The 18,925-nt window shown below is 52.3% G+C and overlaps 1 protein-coding gene across 4 annotated transcripts in view; it reads right to left on the bottom strand.

Annotated features, from left to right (window-relative positions):
• The window catches only part of SYN3 (synapsin III), a 553,834-nt gene that overhangs the window by 18,240 nt on the left and 516,669 nt on the right, over window positions 1-18,925 (bottom strand). For all 4 annotated transcript variants that reach the window (XM_028827102.2, XM_015149984.3, XM_015149988.3 and 1 more), the window contains 5 exon segments: window positions 13,880-14,022; window positions 10,334-10,408; window positions 6,090-6,192; window positions 1,379-1,513; window positions 424-511 (listed from right to left, as the gene is read on the bottom strand). In XM_028827102.2, the coding sequence (XP_028682935.1) occupies window positions 424-511; window positions 1,379-1,513; window positions 6,090-6,192; window positions 10,334-10,408; window positions 13,880-14,022 (544 nt within the window).

The following is an 18,925-nucleotide window of genomic DNA, read 5'->3' as shown; positions in this document are numbered from 1 at the left end:
CCAACTACTTAGGAGGCTGAGGCAGGAGAATCACTTGAACCTGGGAGGTGGAGGTTGCAGTGAGCCGAGATCACGCCACTGCACTCCAGCCTGGGCAACAGAGCAAGACTCTGTCTCAAAAGGAAAAAAAGAAAAAGGAAATACTGACGTTTATTTTCCCAGCGATGGCTGGGAAAATAGGTGGGACATTCCCTGGCACAGTGCTTGGTGCATATTAGGTTCTTAATAAATTAACCGTCTATTTCCCTTCTCCTTTCTAGACTTTTTAAAGAGGTTGACCAACCCCATAGTCTGATTCATTCTGTGGATAAAGTATTCAGATGCATTTTCCCGGAGCCCCTTGTGGGAATCACGTGTGGATCCTCAGTACATTTCAGCACCCTCACTGCATGCTTTCTCACAGTGGCGCGTCTGGGGTCGTACCTTGCGGAGGTGGGCGTGGCTGGGGCTGTCCTAGCTGAGGCCCCAGCTGGGCTTGCCCTGGGGATTTCGCTGATTTAATCTGTGGCGCCTAGAGCAGAAGAGAAAAGAAGCCTGTTGGTATCACCACAGCCCTTTACTTCCTGGGTGAGAGGGCAACATTTATGAAGATCTTTTTATCATTGAGAAGAGACTCGTACACATAAAGGGTACAGTTCTGGAGTGTACTGTGTAGTGAAGTTCTGTATGTGTATACATCGGTGTAACCGCTGTCCAGATCAAAACACAGGCCATTTCCCACGATGAAGCCTGCCTCATAACCCTTCCCAGACAGCAGTCCCCCAGTATAGTAACTATGATTCTGATGTCTGTTATCATAGATTACTTTCCATGGGGAAATCTGGGGTGGGAGGTGGAAGTTGGGGGACTTGCTTTTACATAAAGCTGAGGAGCTGGCAAATTCTTTGGACAGCAGTCTGGTCATCCATGGTGGGAACTGTGGAGGGGAGGAGCGACGTGAGAGCTCATCGAGGTTGGGGGAAATGGGAGACACAATAGCATCCATTGACCGGTTCCCTGGGAGCACACAGAGGGTTTGTGTGTCCATATGCTCTCGCACACGCACGCACACACATCCTGCTCAGGCCCAGCACCGAGGGCACAGAAGGGACAGCAGTCAATCATCTCTCCCCACAGTGCCCAAAGGCCAATTGAGACAAGATTGTTCTCCCCAGGATGGTGAAGAAGGGAGGGGGCCCCCGAAAGCCTCCTAAATTCACCCACTGGGGCAGGCTGTGGACGCTCTCCCTGATGTCTGGCCTTCACCCACACCCCCATTCCTTCTCCCCAAGGTGGTTTCTTCCTGGGGGTATCTCCTTTGGATCCAGGGGCTCCCCATTTCCAGACAGCCTGGCATTTCTCATGGTTATAAAGTCTGCTTTGATCACGAGGGTCTTACCCAGGGTCTCAGGGGCGAGGGTGCTGTGCCTCCTGGCATCAGGAGCTGGCTCATTTTGGAGACAACAAGGTCGGCCATCAGCTGTTTGTCCTCTTCCACATGCTCTCCAATCAGCGGCATTGAGCTGTCCATTACCTGTGGGGAGGACGGGAGAGCTGAGGGACCCCCATGCCAGGAGAGACTGGCCGTTGGGCATCACACCCCAGAAGTGGGGGCTCAGGGTTCAGGACAGAAGTGACCACCAGATGGCGATGTCCTCCATGCAAACCACCTCCAGCTGGGACTGGCCGGCAGCGACACCAGCTCGCTTCGGTTCAGTCTCAACCACTCCCTGGATGTAGTTCAATTCGGCCCACGTTTGCTGGATGACAGCAATGCGACAAGGGCCAGGGAGCCTCTGCCGACCTTTTCTGTGCTTTTCTTTGGGGAGCCGCTCTCCGTCCCCTCCTTTCTCACCCTGGCCCCCTCCCAGGGTCAGGGCTGGCCACCTCTCCTTTGGCCCTAGCTCAAGGCTTTCCGCAAAGTAGAAACAGTAAAGGTGGGGGGCTTGATCATGACAAAAATATGACATAGAGTTGACCCAGGGTTCAGAGGAAAGAGGAAAGGTCTGTTTTCCGGGGCCCTGGCAAAACACAGGTGGGAGGGAAACGCGTTCCACAGGGAGCTGGGCTGTTCTCAAAGTGCTTCTATGGGGAGGAGCCTGAGGGATCCTAGTTTCCCCTTCTGCTCTTTTTACAAATAGAGCAACTGAGGCCCAGAGATGGGAGGGGACTTGCCCAAGGTCACAAAGGCCAATGCTCCACGTGATTCTCTGGGCATGGGAAGCTATGGGAGGTCTGGAAGGGGGTGTCTGTCAGGCCTTGTCACCCTCTGCTCCACTGCAGGAGTCGGCGGCCTGCATTCACCCACACCACCCCATCAGACTCACCGTCTTGTCTCCCTTGTTCCCACGGTCTGGGCTCCTTAGATTTTCTCTCTCCTCCAGGTTTTTTTTTTTTTTTTTTTTTTGAGACGGAGTCTCGCTCTGTCGCCCAGGCTGGAGTGCAGTGGTGGGATCTCAGCTCACTGCAAGCTCCGCCTCCCAGGTTCATGCTATTCTCCTGCCTCAGCCTCCCGAGTAGCTGGGACTACAGGCGCCCGCCACCTCGCCCGCTAGTTTTTTGTATTTTTTTTTAGTAGAGACGGGGTTTCACCATGTTAGCCAGGATGGTCTCGATTTCCTGACCTCGTGATCCACCCGTCTCGGCCTCCCAAAGTGCTGGGATTACAGGCTTGAGCCACCGCGCCCGGCCTCCTCCAGGTTCTTAAGTATTCCCTCTACCCACTCCTTACCTGGCCAACTCCATTTCATCCAACAGGGAACCGCTAACTAGGTCTTCCTCGAGGAAGCCCTCTCTGATGGTGCAAGCTCTGACGAGCCACCTCGCATCTGTATCCTGCCGTCCTCACCTGGTTTCACACTGGACAGCTTATCCACAGCACTGTCACCCCCTGCTCACTATGTCTCCACCACCAGACTGGGAGCCCCCAAGGTTAGGGATGGACCCTGTGTCCTGCTAAACCGGTGTGCCTTCCACAGACACCTGTTTAGTGGAGGAATAAGAGGCCCTTGCGATAAGCCCGGCTCATAAGGATAAGGATAATGAGAAGCGCCGTAATTTATCGGGCACTTCGTATGTGCTATGCACTATTGTAAGCATCGGGTGTGGAGGATCTCTCATAAACCTCAGAATAGCTTTTGAGGCAGGTACTATTATCCTCATTGTAATGATGAGGAAGCAGAGGGTCAAAGAAGTGGCAAGGTCAAGGACACAGCACTGGCAACCCATGGTCCTCCCACTGCATCAGGCTAATTCCCAGCAAGCATTGGAACAGCACAACAGGGTAGGAACTGGGAAGAGGGAACGTGGGTTCCAGGCTTGGCTTCTGCGGTGGACTTGCTCTGTGATCTTGGTCAAAGTTTCTTTTCCTCTATGGGTGTTTTTTGTTTTTCTCAACAGTGAACTGAGGGATCTGGGCAGCTGCTAAGACCCTTCCAGCTGGGACTTGTAGGGATCTGTGAGTTTAGCACCCACTTTGATTAGGAAACTGAAAAGCTAGCTTAAGAATGTGAATACTGCTTCCAGCAGGGTCCTGAGCTCTGCGCAAGTTGTACCTGGAACTGAGGTCTCCTGGATCCCAGTGCTCCGGGCAGGGACAGTCACTCAGTCACCACTGGCTGAGCTCTGACGGTGGAGTCTGCCCCGAAGGTACACAGGCGTCCTGCACCCTGCCTGTCCTCTCTCCCCCTGCCCCTGCCCACCCCATTTTATTCTGGTCTCTGTTTCCTACATTCCCTGCAGTGGAAAACAGCCACCACAAGGAACCTGAGGTTCATTTTGGAATCCCCACGGTAGACACAGCCAAAGGAAGTGGCCGCTCTGGTCTCCCCAGGGAAACATTTTCCAGTGGGCAATGTCATTCCCCGGACAAGGTCACAGAGGACAAGTTCAAGGGTCTTTTTCCCCGAGTATTTGACGGTGAGCCTCTTCACAACACATTTCACACACATTTTCAGTTCTCACCGTAGAGGTGGCTGAAGAAACCAGTGTTTTGGGACCTCTTCTGCCTTTTTTTTCCCCTTACTCGGGGAAAACACCTTTTATATTTTTGGTAACAAGTTTCCCATCTCCCCTGACCCCACTCCAAACTCAAAAGCAAAGGAAACAACTCTGGAATGTTTCTGCGAGGAAAAAAAAATCTGAAAAGCTATCTTTCATTTTCCCTCTGGAACATTCTTGGGAGACATTGTTTTCTTGTTTTTTTGAAGTCCGAGCCCACTACTTTTACTTTTTTTTTTTTTTCTATGTGAAAGGCCTTTCATCCCCAACCCTCTGAATGGCTGAAGGCAGGAAGCCTCGGCCCACGAGCACGGATTCTTTTTTTTTCCCTAAGAGTGAAAGCTGAGACCCGGAGAGGCAGGGGCTCACGGGGGACAGAGAGACTGCTGGTGCAAGGGAGGAGCTGGCCTTTGGGGGTCAGGGGAGTCCAGGGGCTCTAGGAGACAGGGCCCCTGTTCTCGTGTTTGCGGTTGCACTGTGTCCACCTGGCTTGGGGGCTGGCTCCCGGAGCAGCGGCTCAGTGAATAAATAAATGAGTGCTTGTGTGCCAAATCTGGGTTCATGTCTGGTGGTCCCCGTGAGGGGATGCGGGGACAGGAGGACCTGGTGGGGTCTGAGGAGCTGCTGTGCTGGGGGTTCTTGCCCCACCTCTGGGCTGAAGCTCCCAGGAAGGTGGAGGATGAGCTCCTCCAGGGAGCAACTGTACAGGTCAAGGCATCTGTTCCCAGCCTCTTCCACGGCTCCTCCAAGTAGGGGCTACTTGGGGAATTTCAGGTTTGGTGGCAGCCAGAGGGAAGGTGTTTGCGGGCCTTGAGAGGAGAGCTGTTCTCAGAGTGGGACTGGGTCTGCCAATACAGACACAGCTCTTCCTGCTGGAGCTTCCTGGCCTCTTTGGGGAGGAGAGAGGGGCCATGTTCATCCTGGACTCCCTCCTCCTACCTCCAAGTCCTGGGCGTGAACACCCTCCTGGCATGACTGGGCTCCCACCCACTGAGTCACCTGGTCCTGCTCGGCCGTGGGCTCCTGGGGAGTGAGGCAGACATGAGGGATGGGAGGGCTGGCTGGCTCCTGTGGTCACCCCAGCCATGTGCTTCCCATTAGCCGCCCACACCCCGGGGAGGGGACAGCCGCAGGGCTGTCCCTCACGTGTCCTGGCCTTGTGTCAGCACCGCCTGTGGAAAGAGGGGGCTGAACGTGGCACTGGAGCTGTGAGTGTGGAGATGGGAAGTTATGGAGGACTCTGAGGCCAGAGGGGCCTTTTCAGGGGAAAGCAGTGGAGAGCCACGGGGCATGGGGTGGGGGGCAGGGAAGAGGAGTTGGGGAGGGGACGGGAGGGCTGTGGGACCATGAGAGACACCGGGGAGACATGGAGGAGGGGTGGGGGGCGGTGGGATACGGTAAGCATGGAGAGGAAGTGGCGGGGCTGGGAGGGCTGTAGGATGGGGAGAGGCACGGGCTGCTGGAGGGTCTTGAGAGAGATTCCGGAACCCACAGCCCTCTGTGAACCCCCTCTTACCATTCTGCTTCCCTCCATCTTCCCCTCTATTCATGCCCCTGTACCATTCCATCCCCCTTCCAAATCCTCAGTGCTCTGCCACTGTTTCTCACCCTCTCCCCTGCCAGCCTGCACACCCCATGTCTATCAAGTCCATGGCTGTATCCCCAGAGCCACACCCATGCTTAGCCCATGGGAGCCCCCTAAGGCCATGTTTGTTGAATGAACAAATGAGGGACTGTCTGCATGGTGACCAAGGAAGGGTGCCCAGTTTACATGCTTGGACACTGAGGAAATGGCAGGGGCCCTATGGGACAGTGGCTTGCTGACCCTTGGCCAGATGCCCTTTCCCTTTCCTTAGGCCTGTGGGTCGGGGAGGTTGTTAAACCTTGTGCCCTGAGGTCTCTCGACTGAGTTCCGAATCCCCAGGCATGAAGCCTTTCGATGCCTCTGAGGGTGGGAAGGAGCCTCCAGAAGCAGCTCACTGAGGCCTGGGCTGCGTGTGCCCTGGAGCCAGGACACAGCTGATGGTGCCAAAGATCATGCAGGGATTCCCTCCCCCTGGCACGCCTGCCAGGCTGGACCGGCCGGGAGGACTGCCTGCTTCATCCCTCACCTCGATGATGTAATCTCTGCCATCCTTGCTGTGGACGGCCTTGACGGCACAGATGTCCAGGCCACCAAACATTTCCGAGCAGCTGTCCACCCACAGCCTGTACCTGCAGGGACAGATGGACAGACAGTGAAGTGGCCTGGGAAAGTGGGGAAGAGGGTGGAGGAGAGAAGCGGATTCACACGGAAAAACACGCAGGGAGAGACAGTGATACACACATCCGGACAGAGATGGAGAGGGACAGAGAAGCAGCAAGAGAGCCAGAAAGATGGAGAGCGTCAGAGTCCAAGACGCAGAGACAGGCAGGCAGAGAGGCAGGGACACAAATGACAGTGGGACAGAGACCCAGAGAAAGGACACGAGAGAGCCAGGAAGGAGGGGAGAGAGGCAGGGTGGGGGAGAGAAGGAACCAGAGTTGGGACAGGTCTCCCCCAACCCCAGGACTTGCTGGCCCTGCAGTAATGGGGAGCCTACCCTGCCCCCATCCGGAGTCATCCTGGACACCCAGCTACCCCTGTGTCCCTTTTCCCTTGGGAAAGCTGCTCCAAGGGCTCCAGAAATCCCTCCAGGCCGCCCTTCCAGTCCCAGCCCTGGCCGGACAAGAGGCTGTGGAGGACAAAGGGTGCATTTTTCCCGGGCCCGGGGCGGGTGGGCTGGGGAGACTGGCAGGCTGCTTCTGCCTCGCCCAGGGGGCCTGGCCCTCTAGACCCACTGCTTTTGTTCCCTTTCCAGCCACTTGATGTCTGCAAGGCCAGTTTGCTTTGCTGGGGACAGATCTCAGCGCTGGACTTTGACCCTGCAACAAGGAGGTGGTTGTATGTGAAGAAACCATCCCGGCTTGCACTTAGCTTCCCCTGTGGGCTGGATTTGGGAGTCACAGGGGACTCTGTGTCAATGTTCTTGCTTCTCACTCTCCAGGGTCATGCAGGCCATGCCTACTCTCACATCGCTTTGCGTGTCTGAGCCATAAGTGCTGGGATGAGGAGGGACTGAGACTGGAATGCTCTTAGAATGGATTCTCATCTCATCCACCAAAGCCTACTGAGGCCCAGAGAGGGAGGCTGGCTGGTCCAGTTCACACAGTAAGGCAGTAAGAACACCAGGATCACCTCGATCTCCTTGACTCTCAGTCCAGTTTTCTCATTCAGCTGTAGCATGGAGCACGTGATATCATCAAAGTAAAAGGAAGGATGGAAACTCACACCCATGGAGCTCCTGCTATGTTCCAGACATTCTGGGCCTGGGGACTGACTCCTCATCCCCTCGGATCCCAGCACAACTCTATGAGGAAGATTTTAACCCTCTTACTAATGGAGGAAAAGGCTCAGAGAGATGATTAAGTGACTGTGCAGCTTCCAAACCTAGATCCTGTCTGATTCCAGATTCCAAGCGAGCCACCCTTCCTCTCATTCTGAAGGTGCCCCAGAACATCCATTCTCACTCAGCATGGCAGACCAGGGACCTACCTTCTTGCTGTTAATTCCTTAATACTTTTGGCGAAGCCTCTCCCTCTTATCATAAAATGGGAAAGCCTAGATCTGATTCTGGTTGTACCTCAGAATCACCAGGAGAGTTAAACGCACAAACAGCCAGACTTGGGGCTCCGCCCTATGTTAGAGTAATTTCTGTAATTTTTGAAAGCTTTCCATGTGATTCTGCTATGTGGTCACGTTTGGGGACACCCTTGGGTCCTTGGAGCTTGAAGAGTCCTCTGGAATCTCTGATCAGGGTCCTCGTTTTCGGCCCCAGTGGCTGACTTGTGGGCGCCACACACTTAGGGTGAGCTGTGCCCTGAGACACACTCATAAATCAGGTATCTTCTCAATGGAACATGGAAATCTGAGCCGAGGTCCAGAGGCAGCGGTTTCCAGAGGCTGTTTTGAAAGGATGAACCTTGGGGTCCCCTGCTGGCTGCACCCCATAGGACACAGGCATCCCAGGGTCTAGGAAGGGGCTATAGGCGTACAGCAGCATGAGAGTGCTTGGAGAATGGGGCGCCCTGCTCTCCTCCTGCCAGGTGGGACTAGCACCAACCGAGTGACATCACTGGTTTTGCCCAGGAGTCAGGCCACCTGGCAAGCAGGCAAGCCAGGTGGAGGGCGGGGTCAGGCCCTGTGTATGAGTCCCTGTATGGATTTTGTTCCTGCGGGGATAGGACTGGGGAATCTCTCCCGCCCAGACCCTGAAGCACTGCCTGTGACTAGAAAAGGGAAAGTGGATTCCAGGCCTGGGCAGGCCCACTCCCATGGTAGGTTCCTCCAGGGATGGCCCATGCAACCTGGGACTCGGCAGAGCCAGGGATAGGTGGCGTGCTGGGGACATCTGTGAGTGGCTCAGGAGGCACTGGGGAAGGCTGGGCTCACGTTCGGGAAGGGCCATAGAGAAGACGGCCACGACTGTCCCGTGAACACCTGTTGGGGGAAGGAGGTGACTGCCTCAGCCACATGATTCAGTTGTGCCAGGTCACGAGCGCAGCCTCCAGGAGACTTATTAGCACAGGTGGGTTCCCAGGTTGAAGGTGGCAGCTGCCCCCCTGGGGTTGATGGGAAGGGCAGGTGCGCCTCCCTGCCAGGGGCCGGTTCTGGATTAGGTGCTTCACAGCCCTCTCTCATTCAGTCCTCACACCTGCACTCTGACTTGGGTACTACTGCTTTCATTTTGCAGTTGAAGAAGCTCAGAAATGTTCCTGAACATGCCCAAGGTCACACTCAGTCTCTATTGCTGTAGGGGGTGGTCCCACTCCAGTCTCCAGGGGTGCAGACCTGACATAGGCCTCCAATCACAGCGTTGCAGTGTCTTGGGCCATAGTGATTGGTTCAGGGATGGTCACGTGACCTAAGCCAGGCCAATCAGTACATATGGCTCAATTTCAGGCTTTGGTTGAAATGATTGGGAAAGAGAAATTTTCTTTCTTTTGAACGCACTGTGAGGATGAAAGCCTGGAGCCACCGTGTGCCACCATAAAATGAAAGAGCCTCCTGGATGAAGCCAACACAGAAAGAAGCTGAACTAGGGTGGGCAGAGGAGCCTCAAGGCCTTACCTGACACTGTATATCTGGAGTCATCAGTGACATGGGCCAGTAAATCCCCCTTTTTGTGCAAATCAATTTGATTTGTGTGGTAGCCCTTGCAACTGATACAGAGTTCTTAGAGGGAAGGATTGGATTTTTTCATCCTTTAGTGCTCAGCAGAACATGGCCTGCAGTAGGTACTCAGTAAGTGTTTATTGAACAGAGCTTTTGAGCTCACAGCCCACGCTCTGTCCACTGCTATTGTGCGGCTGCTGGCAGAGGTCACAGGGCATGCAGGCAAGAAGGTATGTATGTGGCAGGCCCTGAGACCAGCTGACTCGGCCCTTCGGCCCTTCCTTTTTTTTTTTTTTTTTTTTTTGAGACAGAGTTTTACTCTTCTTGCCCAGGCTGGAGTTCAATGGCATGATCATGATCTCAGCTTACTGCAACCTCTGCTCCAGTGATTCTCCTGCCTCAGCCTCCCAAGTAGCTGGGATTACAGGCATGTGCCACCACGCTCAGCTAATTTTGTATTTTTAGTAGAGATGGGGTTTCACCATGTTGGCCAGGCTGGTCTTGAACTCCTGACCTCAGGTGATCTGCCTGCCTTGCCCTCCCAAAATGCTGGGATTACAGGTGTGAGCCACCGCGCCCGGCCGGCCTTTCCTTAAGCGGGGCTGGCACAAAGTGTCTAAAGGGAGAAAGACCGAAAAAAACCTTCAGCCAGAAAGCATCCCTAAAATATGCACGATTCAGGGGACATCAACCTCTCCCTGTTCGTACTGAGATGGAAAGAAGCTTGAGAGAGAAGTGGACTCTCCAATATGCCTGGTCGCCTAATAACGCTTCCTTGCAGCTGTCAGCGCACAGGAGGGCTTGGCCAGGGCTTCCTGACCTCTTCCTATAGCAGCTGGTCAGGGCTGGAAAGACCCTGGACTTGGAGTCATGACAGCAGGGTTCTACTCTCAGCTGTGTCATTAATTAGCTCTGTGGTCCTAGACAAATCACTTCCCCTCTCTGAGCTTTCTTCTCCCCTCTGTAAAATGGGGTTATTTTAATGCCTGCCCTGTAGGCTGTTGTGGGCAGTGAAGATGATCATACCTAGAAAAGTGCTCTGTGGATGGTGAGGCACTGGATGGAGGGCAGAGTGGCCTTCTTTTCAGGGCTGTTTGTTGCATTCCCCCTTCAGCTCCTACCATGGCCAGCACCTCTCCCTACACCTCCTTTGTCTCTTACCTCTCTGTCATGGCCACCTGCTCCAGCATGGCAGAGCCTGTGTTGGCCTTCCAGTTCCCAGAGATGGAGGTTCTCCTGTACCAGAACAAATAACACATTGAGGGAATTAGGGATGCTCATCCTGATCTGCTTTCCTTCTTTGCTTTGGCTGTCAGGAGGCTCTGACTCAAATGACTGGCTCACGTAATGGCATGTATTCTTAGGTACATACTTTATCTTCAACTATATTTTCCTATGTTTATTTCCCTTCATGCTGTTTGCCTTTTTTATTTGTTGGATCTTAGGTATTGTTTTCTAAGTCATCTTTGAAATTGAAAGATTGAATTCAAAAATGCCTACATCATCTGATGAAATCCCCCAAACTTTGGCGTGTTTTTTAGGAGAATGAGGGCAGTGTGTGTAGGCCCTGATGAGTCTGGAATCTTTTGAGGGCCCCAAAATGTTAGAAAAGTGACCCTTAGAGAGAAGTGACTACTTTTTTCTGGTAAAGATTAGGAATGCCTTCTGGTCTCTGACTGTGTTGCCATCCTTCTCTGTTTCCTTGCCTCTTCTGCTCCAGTAACAACCGACCTCTCTTCCGGTGCTCCGCTGCCTATGGCTCTTTCCCAGTGTCACAGCCTCTGCATGCCTTCTTCCCTTTACTCCACAGAGTCTTTGTCTCCATCTTCGCCTCCCTAAGTCCTGCTCATCCTTCAGGTTTCATCTGACATACGACTTCCTGACAGCCCACCTTCCCCAGCAAAAATAGACTGCCGGTGCTACACCCTACACGAATGCTCAGGAATGCTCATCTCCCTTCTGATGACTGCGTTAGTGTCCTCTCTTCTCCGATGGAGGGGAACCCTGAGGGTAGGGGACATGTTTAACTTCATCCCCTGTATATCCAGTATCCAGTGGGACCTGGCAGGCAGTAGGTGCCCAGTAGGTACCTACTGGGTGAGGAACTGTGTACACTGAGGGAGAATCCAGACAAGCTACCTATCCCTAACGGTGCATCTGGCCTCGGCAAAGACTGAACAAGTTTAAGCACAGGGGTGTAGGTAAAGCTATTTGTCTTATGGTCAACGGAAGGTATGTGGTTGAGATCAAAGGGTGAACTGGGGAGAGGAATTGACACAAAACTGTATCATTGTAAAAGAGAAAATCAAATGTAAAAATGCTGAGAATAGATGACCACCAGGAGCCATAAGGCACCGCACCATAGTTGGCAAGGTTGTTTCCCATGAGGCTACAGGTGAGCAGTTCTGAGACTGGGCGCATCCACTGAGACGGAACCAAAAAAGTGGATAGATGGTGAGTGGGGGAGCTGATTTTTCTCTGTTGGAGTGGGAAGTTATAGATTAGCAACCAGGAAAGGCTAAAATGAACCAAGTGGTACCAGATGAAGGTCCGGGACATCCATAGGATTCTGTTCAGCCTCATAGGGATGTGGATGGGGATATGCGGAAATAATTATGGATATATATGAATACATGGGTAAGGATACACTCATGTACTTCCTTATTGTGTCTGCTAGGACCTAGAAAGAATGACAGCCCAGCAGCGACAAGCACAAAGGCGCGAGTACAAGGCAGGGAGTGGGGCCAGAGGAGGTTGAACGGCTGGGGAAATTCTACACTGAACTCTGACGTGAACCCCCTCCTTTGGAGGTGGGCCAGGCCAAGGTCCAGGAAACTCCGTAAGTCATGACAAAGTGGAGCTGTCAGGCCAGGGAGGCTCCGCAGAAAAAATGCGGCAATGAGGTAATCCTCAAGAACAACAACAAAAAAAAAAGCAGAAAAAAACTGGGACAAGGTGTCGTCAATGTCAAGTGGAAGCTGAAACAATGAAGAGAGGAGGGAAATGATATCATGACCTATGGCGGGGGCCTCAGGAATGCACTGGAATGGGCCATAACTCACGGTGGGCAGGGAGGAGGTGACTCTTTCACCCCAACGCCATCTGAGAGCAGGGGCAGGTCTGGCCTGCCTCGTGGGAGGAAGAGGTTGATTGGTGGAATAGGGCAGAGTTACTCCTTGAAAATGAGTTCCATCCCTTTCCTGCGAATACTTCCTTCTAGGGCAACTGCCTGCACCTCCTCTAGTTTCACAAACAATGACAGGGCGCAGTAGTTGCGACAGAGACGATATGGCCCGTCAAGCCTAAAATTACCACCTGGTCCTCTACAGAAAAAGTTTGCTGACCCTTGGTCTAGGCAATCCAGGTAGTGCCAAAGCAACCACAGGCAATCTGTAAATGGGTGTGCAAGGCTGTGATCAACAGGACTGTATTTAGAGACAGGTGGCAGCTGGATTTGGCCTGTGCTTGTGGTTTGCCAACCCCTAGCTTAAAGCACAAGCTACCCACACAGAAGCCTATGGATGGAGGGACCTTCCAGCTGTCCAGGGCTAACCCTTGCAGTCCTCACATATGGAGCCCTGCACACAGTCAGTGCCCCATAAATGCTTGTCAACCAGGCAGCGATTGGCCCTCTGGGGTCCCATCATTTCAAGTGGAACTAACAATAACATTCCAGAGTGAAACACAGAGAGGGCTTGGAGCGAAGAGCTCTCCCAAGGATGAGACAGTCCACCTACTCCAGAAGTCCCCATTCATCCTGATAACCACAGCCCCATGTAATCCATCCTTTGTTGAACCACCCAGGTGAAGGCGGGATGCTTTCTTCCGCCTGGCATTCTTTCCTTTTCCTTTAGATTCAGCACCTCTATTTCCACTAGGCAATGGCCCTGCCCACACTGCATGCCTTCATGGTGGGAATCTCCATACTGCTTTTCTCTAATCGATAAAACACAGTCAAAGTTGGACTAATCAGTACTTTTTCCATGGAATCGCAATCTTGAGTTAAGCCCTGAAAATGACTAGGGCAGGTTCATTTACCGGTGGGGATGCCGTGAAAATTGTTTATTATTATTTCTGGCTGCCCACATTCCTGGGTTGCTCTGTATCCTAATGCTTCCGAAACTGATAATTGAGTTGGGAGATTTTTTTGTTTGCTTTTTTTAAGTTTCTGATAACCCATGGTTTTCTAATAAATTCCCTTTAAAAAACCCATTAAGTTAATGATGTGTGGTTTCTGTTGCTTGCAGGCAGAGAAATCCGGTGTAACCTCCTCATTGGTCTTATTGGCTTCAGAGAAACCGTTTGGCAGCTCGCAGCCTCATGGTCACCTTTTAATAAACACAGATCCTTTGCTCAGAAGAGGAAAAAAAATCCAAAACCCTCAGCAAGGTATTCAAAGCCCTCCTTGATTTGTCCCCAAATTTCTCTCTCAAAGACATATATCCTGTGTGTATGTGCAGTTCCCTAGACGTGCCAAGCACCTTTCTTGCTCTGGAGGAAACAGCCCTTGCTTGGGTAGGCAAATATCTGCCTGGGGATAAGCAGTGACTGAGTATCAGCCCCTCGGCCGCACTGGCCAGAGAAGAAAGGCAGTAAGGAGATAGGATGGAGGATAATGATGCGCCCTGGGGTGCAGGAGACAGTGGCTGGACATGCATCTCTGGGCTCCCTTCCCACGCTCCCCCAGCCCCTGCCCCAGAGACTCACATGTAAGCCTTGTAGTTGGATCCAATTTTCTGGACGCGGATGTCGTACTTGGAGTCGATGAAGGCCTCGGTGGTGGCGTAGGTTTTGGCCATGGCGACCACGCTGGTGATGTCCTGGAAGTCAAGCTGGTTTTCCACTTTGATCTGTGTGGGAGGACGAGGGGGATGAGTGCCACCCACCCCGTGTTCACTGAGCCCACCCCATGCCGGGAACAAGTGCTCTGTCTATAGACATGAATTCCCTTCAGAAGGTCACCTGCTGGCAGGGAAGACAGACAGGGGAAGCAAATCATTCCACCACACACCACGCAAGCGGTAGAGAGGAAGGGAGCGATTCCGCTTGGGTGGTCGAGAAAGCTTTACAAAAGAGGTGAACTGGGTTTGGAAGGATGAACACGTTTCAGATGGATGAAGCTGTGGGGCCATCTTCCAGAGATGCGCGAGGAACCCACAGTGGGGGAAGGGCAGGTGGCGCGGGCTCACTGACGGGGGATGTTGCACGGGCCATCGGGGAACAGACTGGAGGGCCACCGTCTCTGGGAAGGAGCTAGGATTTTAGCCTGAATTTTCTGGAGAGCCGCTGAAAGAGGGAGTGGGGTTTAAACAAGGAAATGGCGTAGTTTGCGTTTTAACAAAATTACTGAAGCAGTTGTGTAGAGGATTGAATGGAGGGGTGTGATATGAGACACAGAGGGTCCAGTTAGGAAGAAGGGAGTGTGCATATGTGTGTGTGGTGTGTATGTGTAGGGAGCGTGTATCCTGGTGTGTGTTGTGGAGTTTGTGGGAGATGTCTGTGTGTGGTGTGTTTGCATGTGTTTGATGTATGCTATGTGTGGTATGTTCTTTGTGTGTTCACATGGTGTGTGTGTGTGTGTGTGTGTAGTGTGTGATGTATTTGTGTGTGGTGAGTTTGCTGTGTGTGCTGTGTGTTGTACATGTGGTGTGTAGTACGTGCTGCTTCTGTGTGTGTGTGGTGTGTGATGTGTGTGGTGTGTTTGCTGTGTGTTGCACATGTGGTGTGTAGTATGTGCTGCTTCTGTGTGTGTGTGGTGTGTGATGTGTGTGGTGTGCTTGCTGTGTGTGGTGTGTGTTGTACATGTGGTGTGTAGTACGTGCTGCTTCTGTGTGTGTGTGGTGTGTGATGTGTGTGGTGTGTTTGCTGTGTGTGGTGTGTATTGTACATGTGGTGTGTAGTACGTGCTGCTTCTGTGTGTGTGTGGTGTGTGATGTGTGTGGTGTGCTTGCTGTGTGTGCTGTGTGTTGTACATGTGGTGTGTAGTACGTGCTGCTTCTGTGTGTGTGTGGTGTGTGATGTGTGTGGTGTGTTTGCTGTGTGTGGTGTGTGTTGTACATGTGGTGTGTAGTATGTGGTGCTTGTTTGTGTGTGTGATGTGTGTGGTGTGTGATGTGTGTGGTGTGTGATGTGTGTGGTGTGCTTGCTGTGTGTGGTGTGTGTTGTACATGTGGTGTGTAGTATGTGGTGCTTGTTTGTGTGTGTGATGTGTGTGGTGTGTGATGTGTGTGGTGTGTGATGTGTGTGGTGTGTGATGTGTGTGGTGTGTTTGCTGTGTGTGGTGTGTGTTGTACATGTGGTGTGTAGTATGTGGTGCTTGTGTGTGTGATGTGTGTGGTGTGTGATGTGTGTGGTGTGTGATGTGTGTGGTGTGTGATGTGTGTGGTGTGTTTGCTGTGTGTGCTGTGTGTTGTACATGTGGTGTATAGTATGTGGTGTTTGTGTGTGTGTGTGTAGTGTGTGATGTGTGTGGTGTGTGATGTGTGTGGTGTGTGATGTGTGTGGTGTGCTTGCTGTGTGTGCTGTGTGTTGTACATGTGGTGTGTAGTATGTGGTGTTTGTGTGTGTGTGTGATGTGTGTGGTGTGCTTGCTGTGTGTGCTGTGTGTTGTACATGTGGTGTGTAGTATGTGGTGTTTGTGTGTGTGTGTGATGTGTGTGGTGTGCTTGCTGTGTGTGCTGTGTGTTGTACATGTGGTGTGTAGTATGTGGTGTTTGTGTGTGTGTGTGATGTGTGTGGTGTGTTTGCTGTGTGTGGTGTGTGTTGTACATGTGGTGTGTAGTATGTGGTGCTTGTTTGTGTGTGTGATGTGTGTGGTGTGTGATGTGTGTGGTGTGTGATGTGTGTGGTGTGTTTGCTGTGTGTGCTGTGTGTTGTACATGTGGTGTGTAGTATGTGGTGTTTGTGTGTGTGTGTGTGCGCGCACACACAGCCACACACTGGAGAGGCTGGCTTTGCTAGGCCAGAGGCTGGGAGAGAAACTCACACTGTTGACTGGGCTGAGCCAGGAACACAGAGAGGTGTCCCGGGCTTGGGGAGAGGTCCCAGGAGAGCTTCTAAGGCCAAGCGCAGAGGACGAGGCCAAGGCTCCGTGATAGTGATCTTAAGACAGAACAGAGGCTGACTCCCAGCGGCTGTGGACAGCTGGGCCAGTTGCTCCCTCCCACTGGCCGTGGGAGCCCTGCTTGTTCAGAAGTGGCTCCCTTCTTCCCTGTCACCCTCACCCCGACAGCAGAGGAGTTCTGATGCTGGGTCGGAGATGGGCAGAGCCCTGTGGAGTGGCTGGGCGCTGGGCGGTCTGCGTGGGGTTGGTCTCGGCCACACCCCATCTCACGTCCTTCCTATCTCCCTCTCAGCCCTTTTCTGCCTGCCCTTCGAGGCTCAGCACTGACTCGGCGACTCTGTCCCTCCCACAAGAATGCCCACTCACATTTGCCCAGCTGCGATGCTTACGCAGGGTATTTACAGCTCTCCGTGGGGTCCAAACAGGATTGTGGGCAGGCTGGGCACTGTTGTGGTCACTTAACAGATAAGGAAACTGAGATCTCTTGACTTGCTCAAGGTTGTAAAGCAGCTGAGCCCAGAGCTAGGCTTGAAACTCTGGACTCCGAAGGCACAGCTTTTCCTTGAACCATCTCAGGGGTCTGTGTATAGGTGCCTGCCTGTTCTACCATAACGGACACAAACAGCAACAGGAGAGAGGCTGGACAAGCCGTCTCTCTTCTTGGCTCTCCGAGTGATGACTCCAAGTCTCAATTTGCAGAGAAAATAAACATGACCAGGCAAGAGTTCCCTATTTTCCAGCCCTTTTCAAACTCAGCTACCCCACCTTCTTCCTCCCAGCTGCAGCGGTGGTGGTGCCTCCTCCCTTTGTTCTGGGTCTTCTAAGCCCTTGGTTTTAGCTGGGCACCTGATCTCCTCAGCCAGAGATTACTTTGCTGCAGTCTCTCGTGCAGTTAGATGTGCCCAAGTCTCCAAGCTCTGGCCAATGAAAACTGGGTAGCCGTGATATGAGCAACCTCTGGGTGGTGCCCTGAAGATGAAGATAATCTTCCCCGTCCTTTTTCCTTCTTTGCTCTGGCTAGGAATGTGAACATGATGGTATGAGCAGCAGCAGCCATCTTGGGCCATGAGGTGGAAACCGCATGTTGAGGATGGCTGAGTAGAAAGTTGGAAGGACCTGGGTCACTAGCAGTGTGAAGCTCGCTATCAGCCCTCGACTCGGACTCTTACATGGGAGAGAAAGAAACTTTAATCTTGTTTAAGCCACTGTTCTCTGGGTCTTTTTTTTTTTTTTTTCTGAGACAGGGTCTCAATATGTTACTCAAGCTGAGTGCTGTGGCGTGACCATGGCTCACTGCAGCCTTGACTTCCTGAGCTCAAGCAATTCTCCTGCCTCAGCCTGCCGAGTAGCTGGGACTACAGGTGTGCACCACCACACCTGGCTAATTTTTGATTATTTGTAGAAACAGGGCCTCACTATGTTGACCACTCTGGTCTCCAACTCCTGGGTTCAAGCGATCTTTCCACCTCGACCTTCCAAAGTGCTGGGATTACACACTTTGGCCACTGCACCTGGCCCCTATTATGTGGGTCTTCGTTAAAGCAGCCAAATGACATTTCTGCTCATTATTTTTAGTCTCTTGCTTTTCACCGATTCTTTATGCTTTGGATTAACGTGATCAAGAATCCACCATTCTCAACACGTTCCTGCTTTTCAGAACCTCAGTCTCCACTGTCTCTCTCTACATCTTCATTCCCCACTTGCCCTTCAACCCACTTCCTCTAGGTTTCACTCCCTACCATTCCCCTGCGACTGATTTGGTCCCCTCTTTGGCAAATCCCATAGAATGCCTCTGGTCCTTGCCCTGCATTGACCCTCTGTAGCACCTGAGATTGCTGAACTTTGGGTAATATGATTTCCATACCACTGTTTTCCCAGTTCTCACCCTTCCTTTCTGGCAACTTCGTCACAGTCTATGTTGCCACCTTTTTCTCCAGTGCCCCTCTGATGGTCCTGGGGTTTCATCTCTGCCAGAATCCAGGGTCAGGTGGAGAGAATTGGAATTGCCAAAATGACAGAATCGGGTGAGCGTTTGCAGGGACGGCTTGTTTAATTCACATTTCTGTCCTTGGTGGCTTTGGGAAGAACCAGAACTTCTTTAGCACCTTGGTTTCCTAGACAGCCCTGAGCACAGAGCAGGCTACCTTGGAGGTGTCTAGCTGCCCACAGCATCATTTTCTTGCTTTACAGTCATGATACACCCTGATATGGGGGGCATGTGTCCACCCAGGGTACACTTTACTCTCTCTCCTTTCCCTGGCATCTTCATACCACTGTGTGGCCACATTTTGGCCAACAAGATGTTAGCGGAAGAGGTGTACGAACTTCCAGGCTGTGCCGTTAAAGGGCAGGGGAGGGCTTTCTACTCCCCACTTCTCTCTCCTTGCTGGCTGGAGTGTGGACCATCTTTGACAGTGTAGCTGAGGGCAATACACCAGGGATGGATGATCCATAAGATGGAAGAAGCCCATGGCCATGAAACCATGGTGGTTCCACGCCAGCCCTGGGCTGCTTTTGTGCAGAGCAGGGAAAGAAAGTCCTAGTTTGTTTACACCATTGTAAGTCTTTGTTATGGCAGCTGAAATGTATCCCAATTATTATATAAGCCCGAAGTAAATTTTTGTGGAATGCATCATGCATTCTTTCACAGAGCAGACAAAGAGAGCAAAGGGAGAAAGCAGAGAGATAGT

Source organism: Macaca mulatta, chromosome 10, assembly GCF_049350105.2.
Source record: "Macaca mulatta isolate MMU2019108-1 chromosome 10, T2T-MMU8v2.0, whole genome shotgun sequence".
NCBI classification, from domain to species: Eukaryota; Metazoa; Chordata; class Mammalia; order Primates; family Cercopithecidae; genus Macaca; species Macaca mulatta.
Note: the sequence above shows the minus strand (reverse complement) of the source record. Positions and strands in the feature narration are given on the sequence as shown.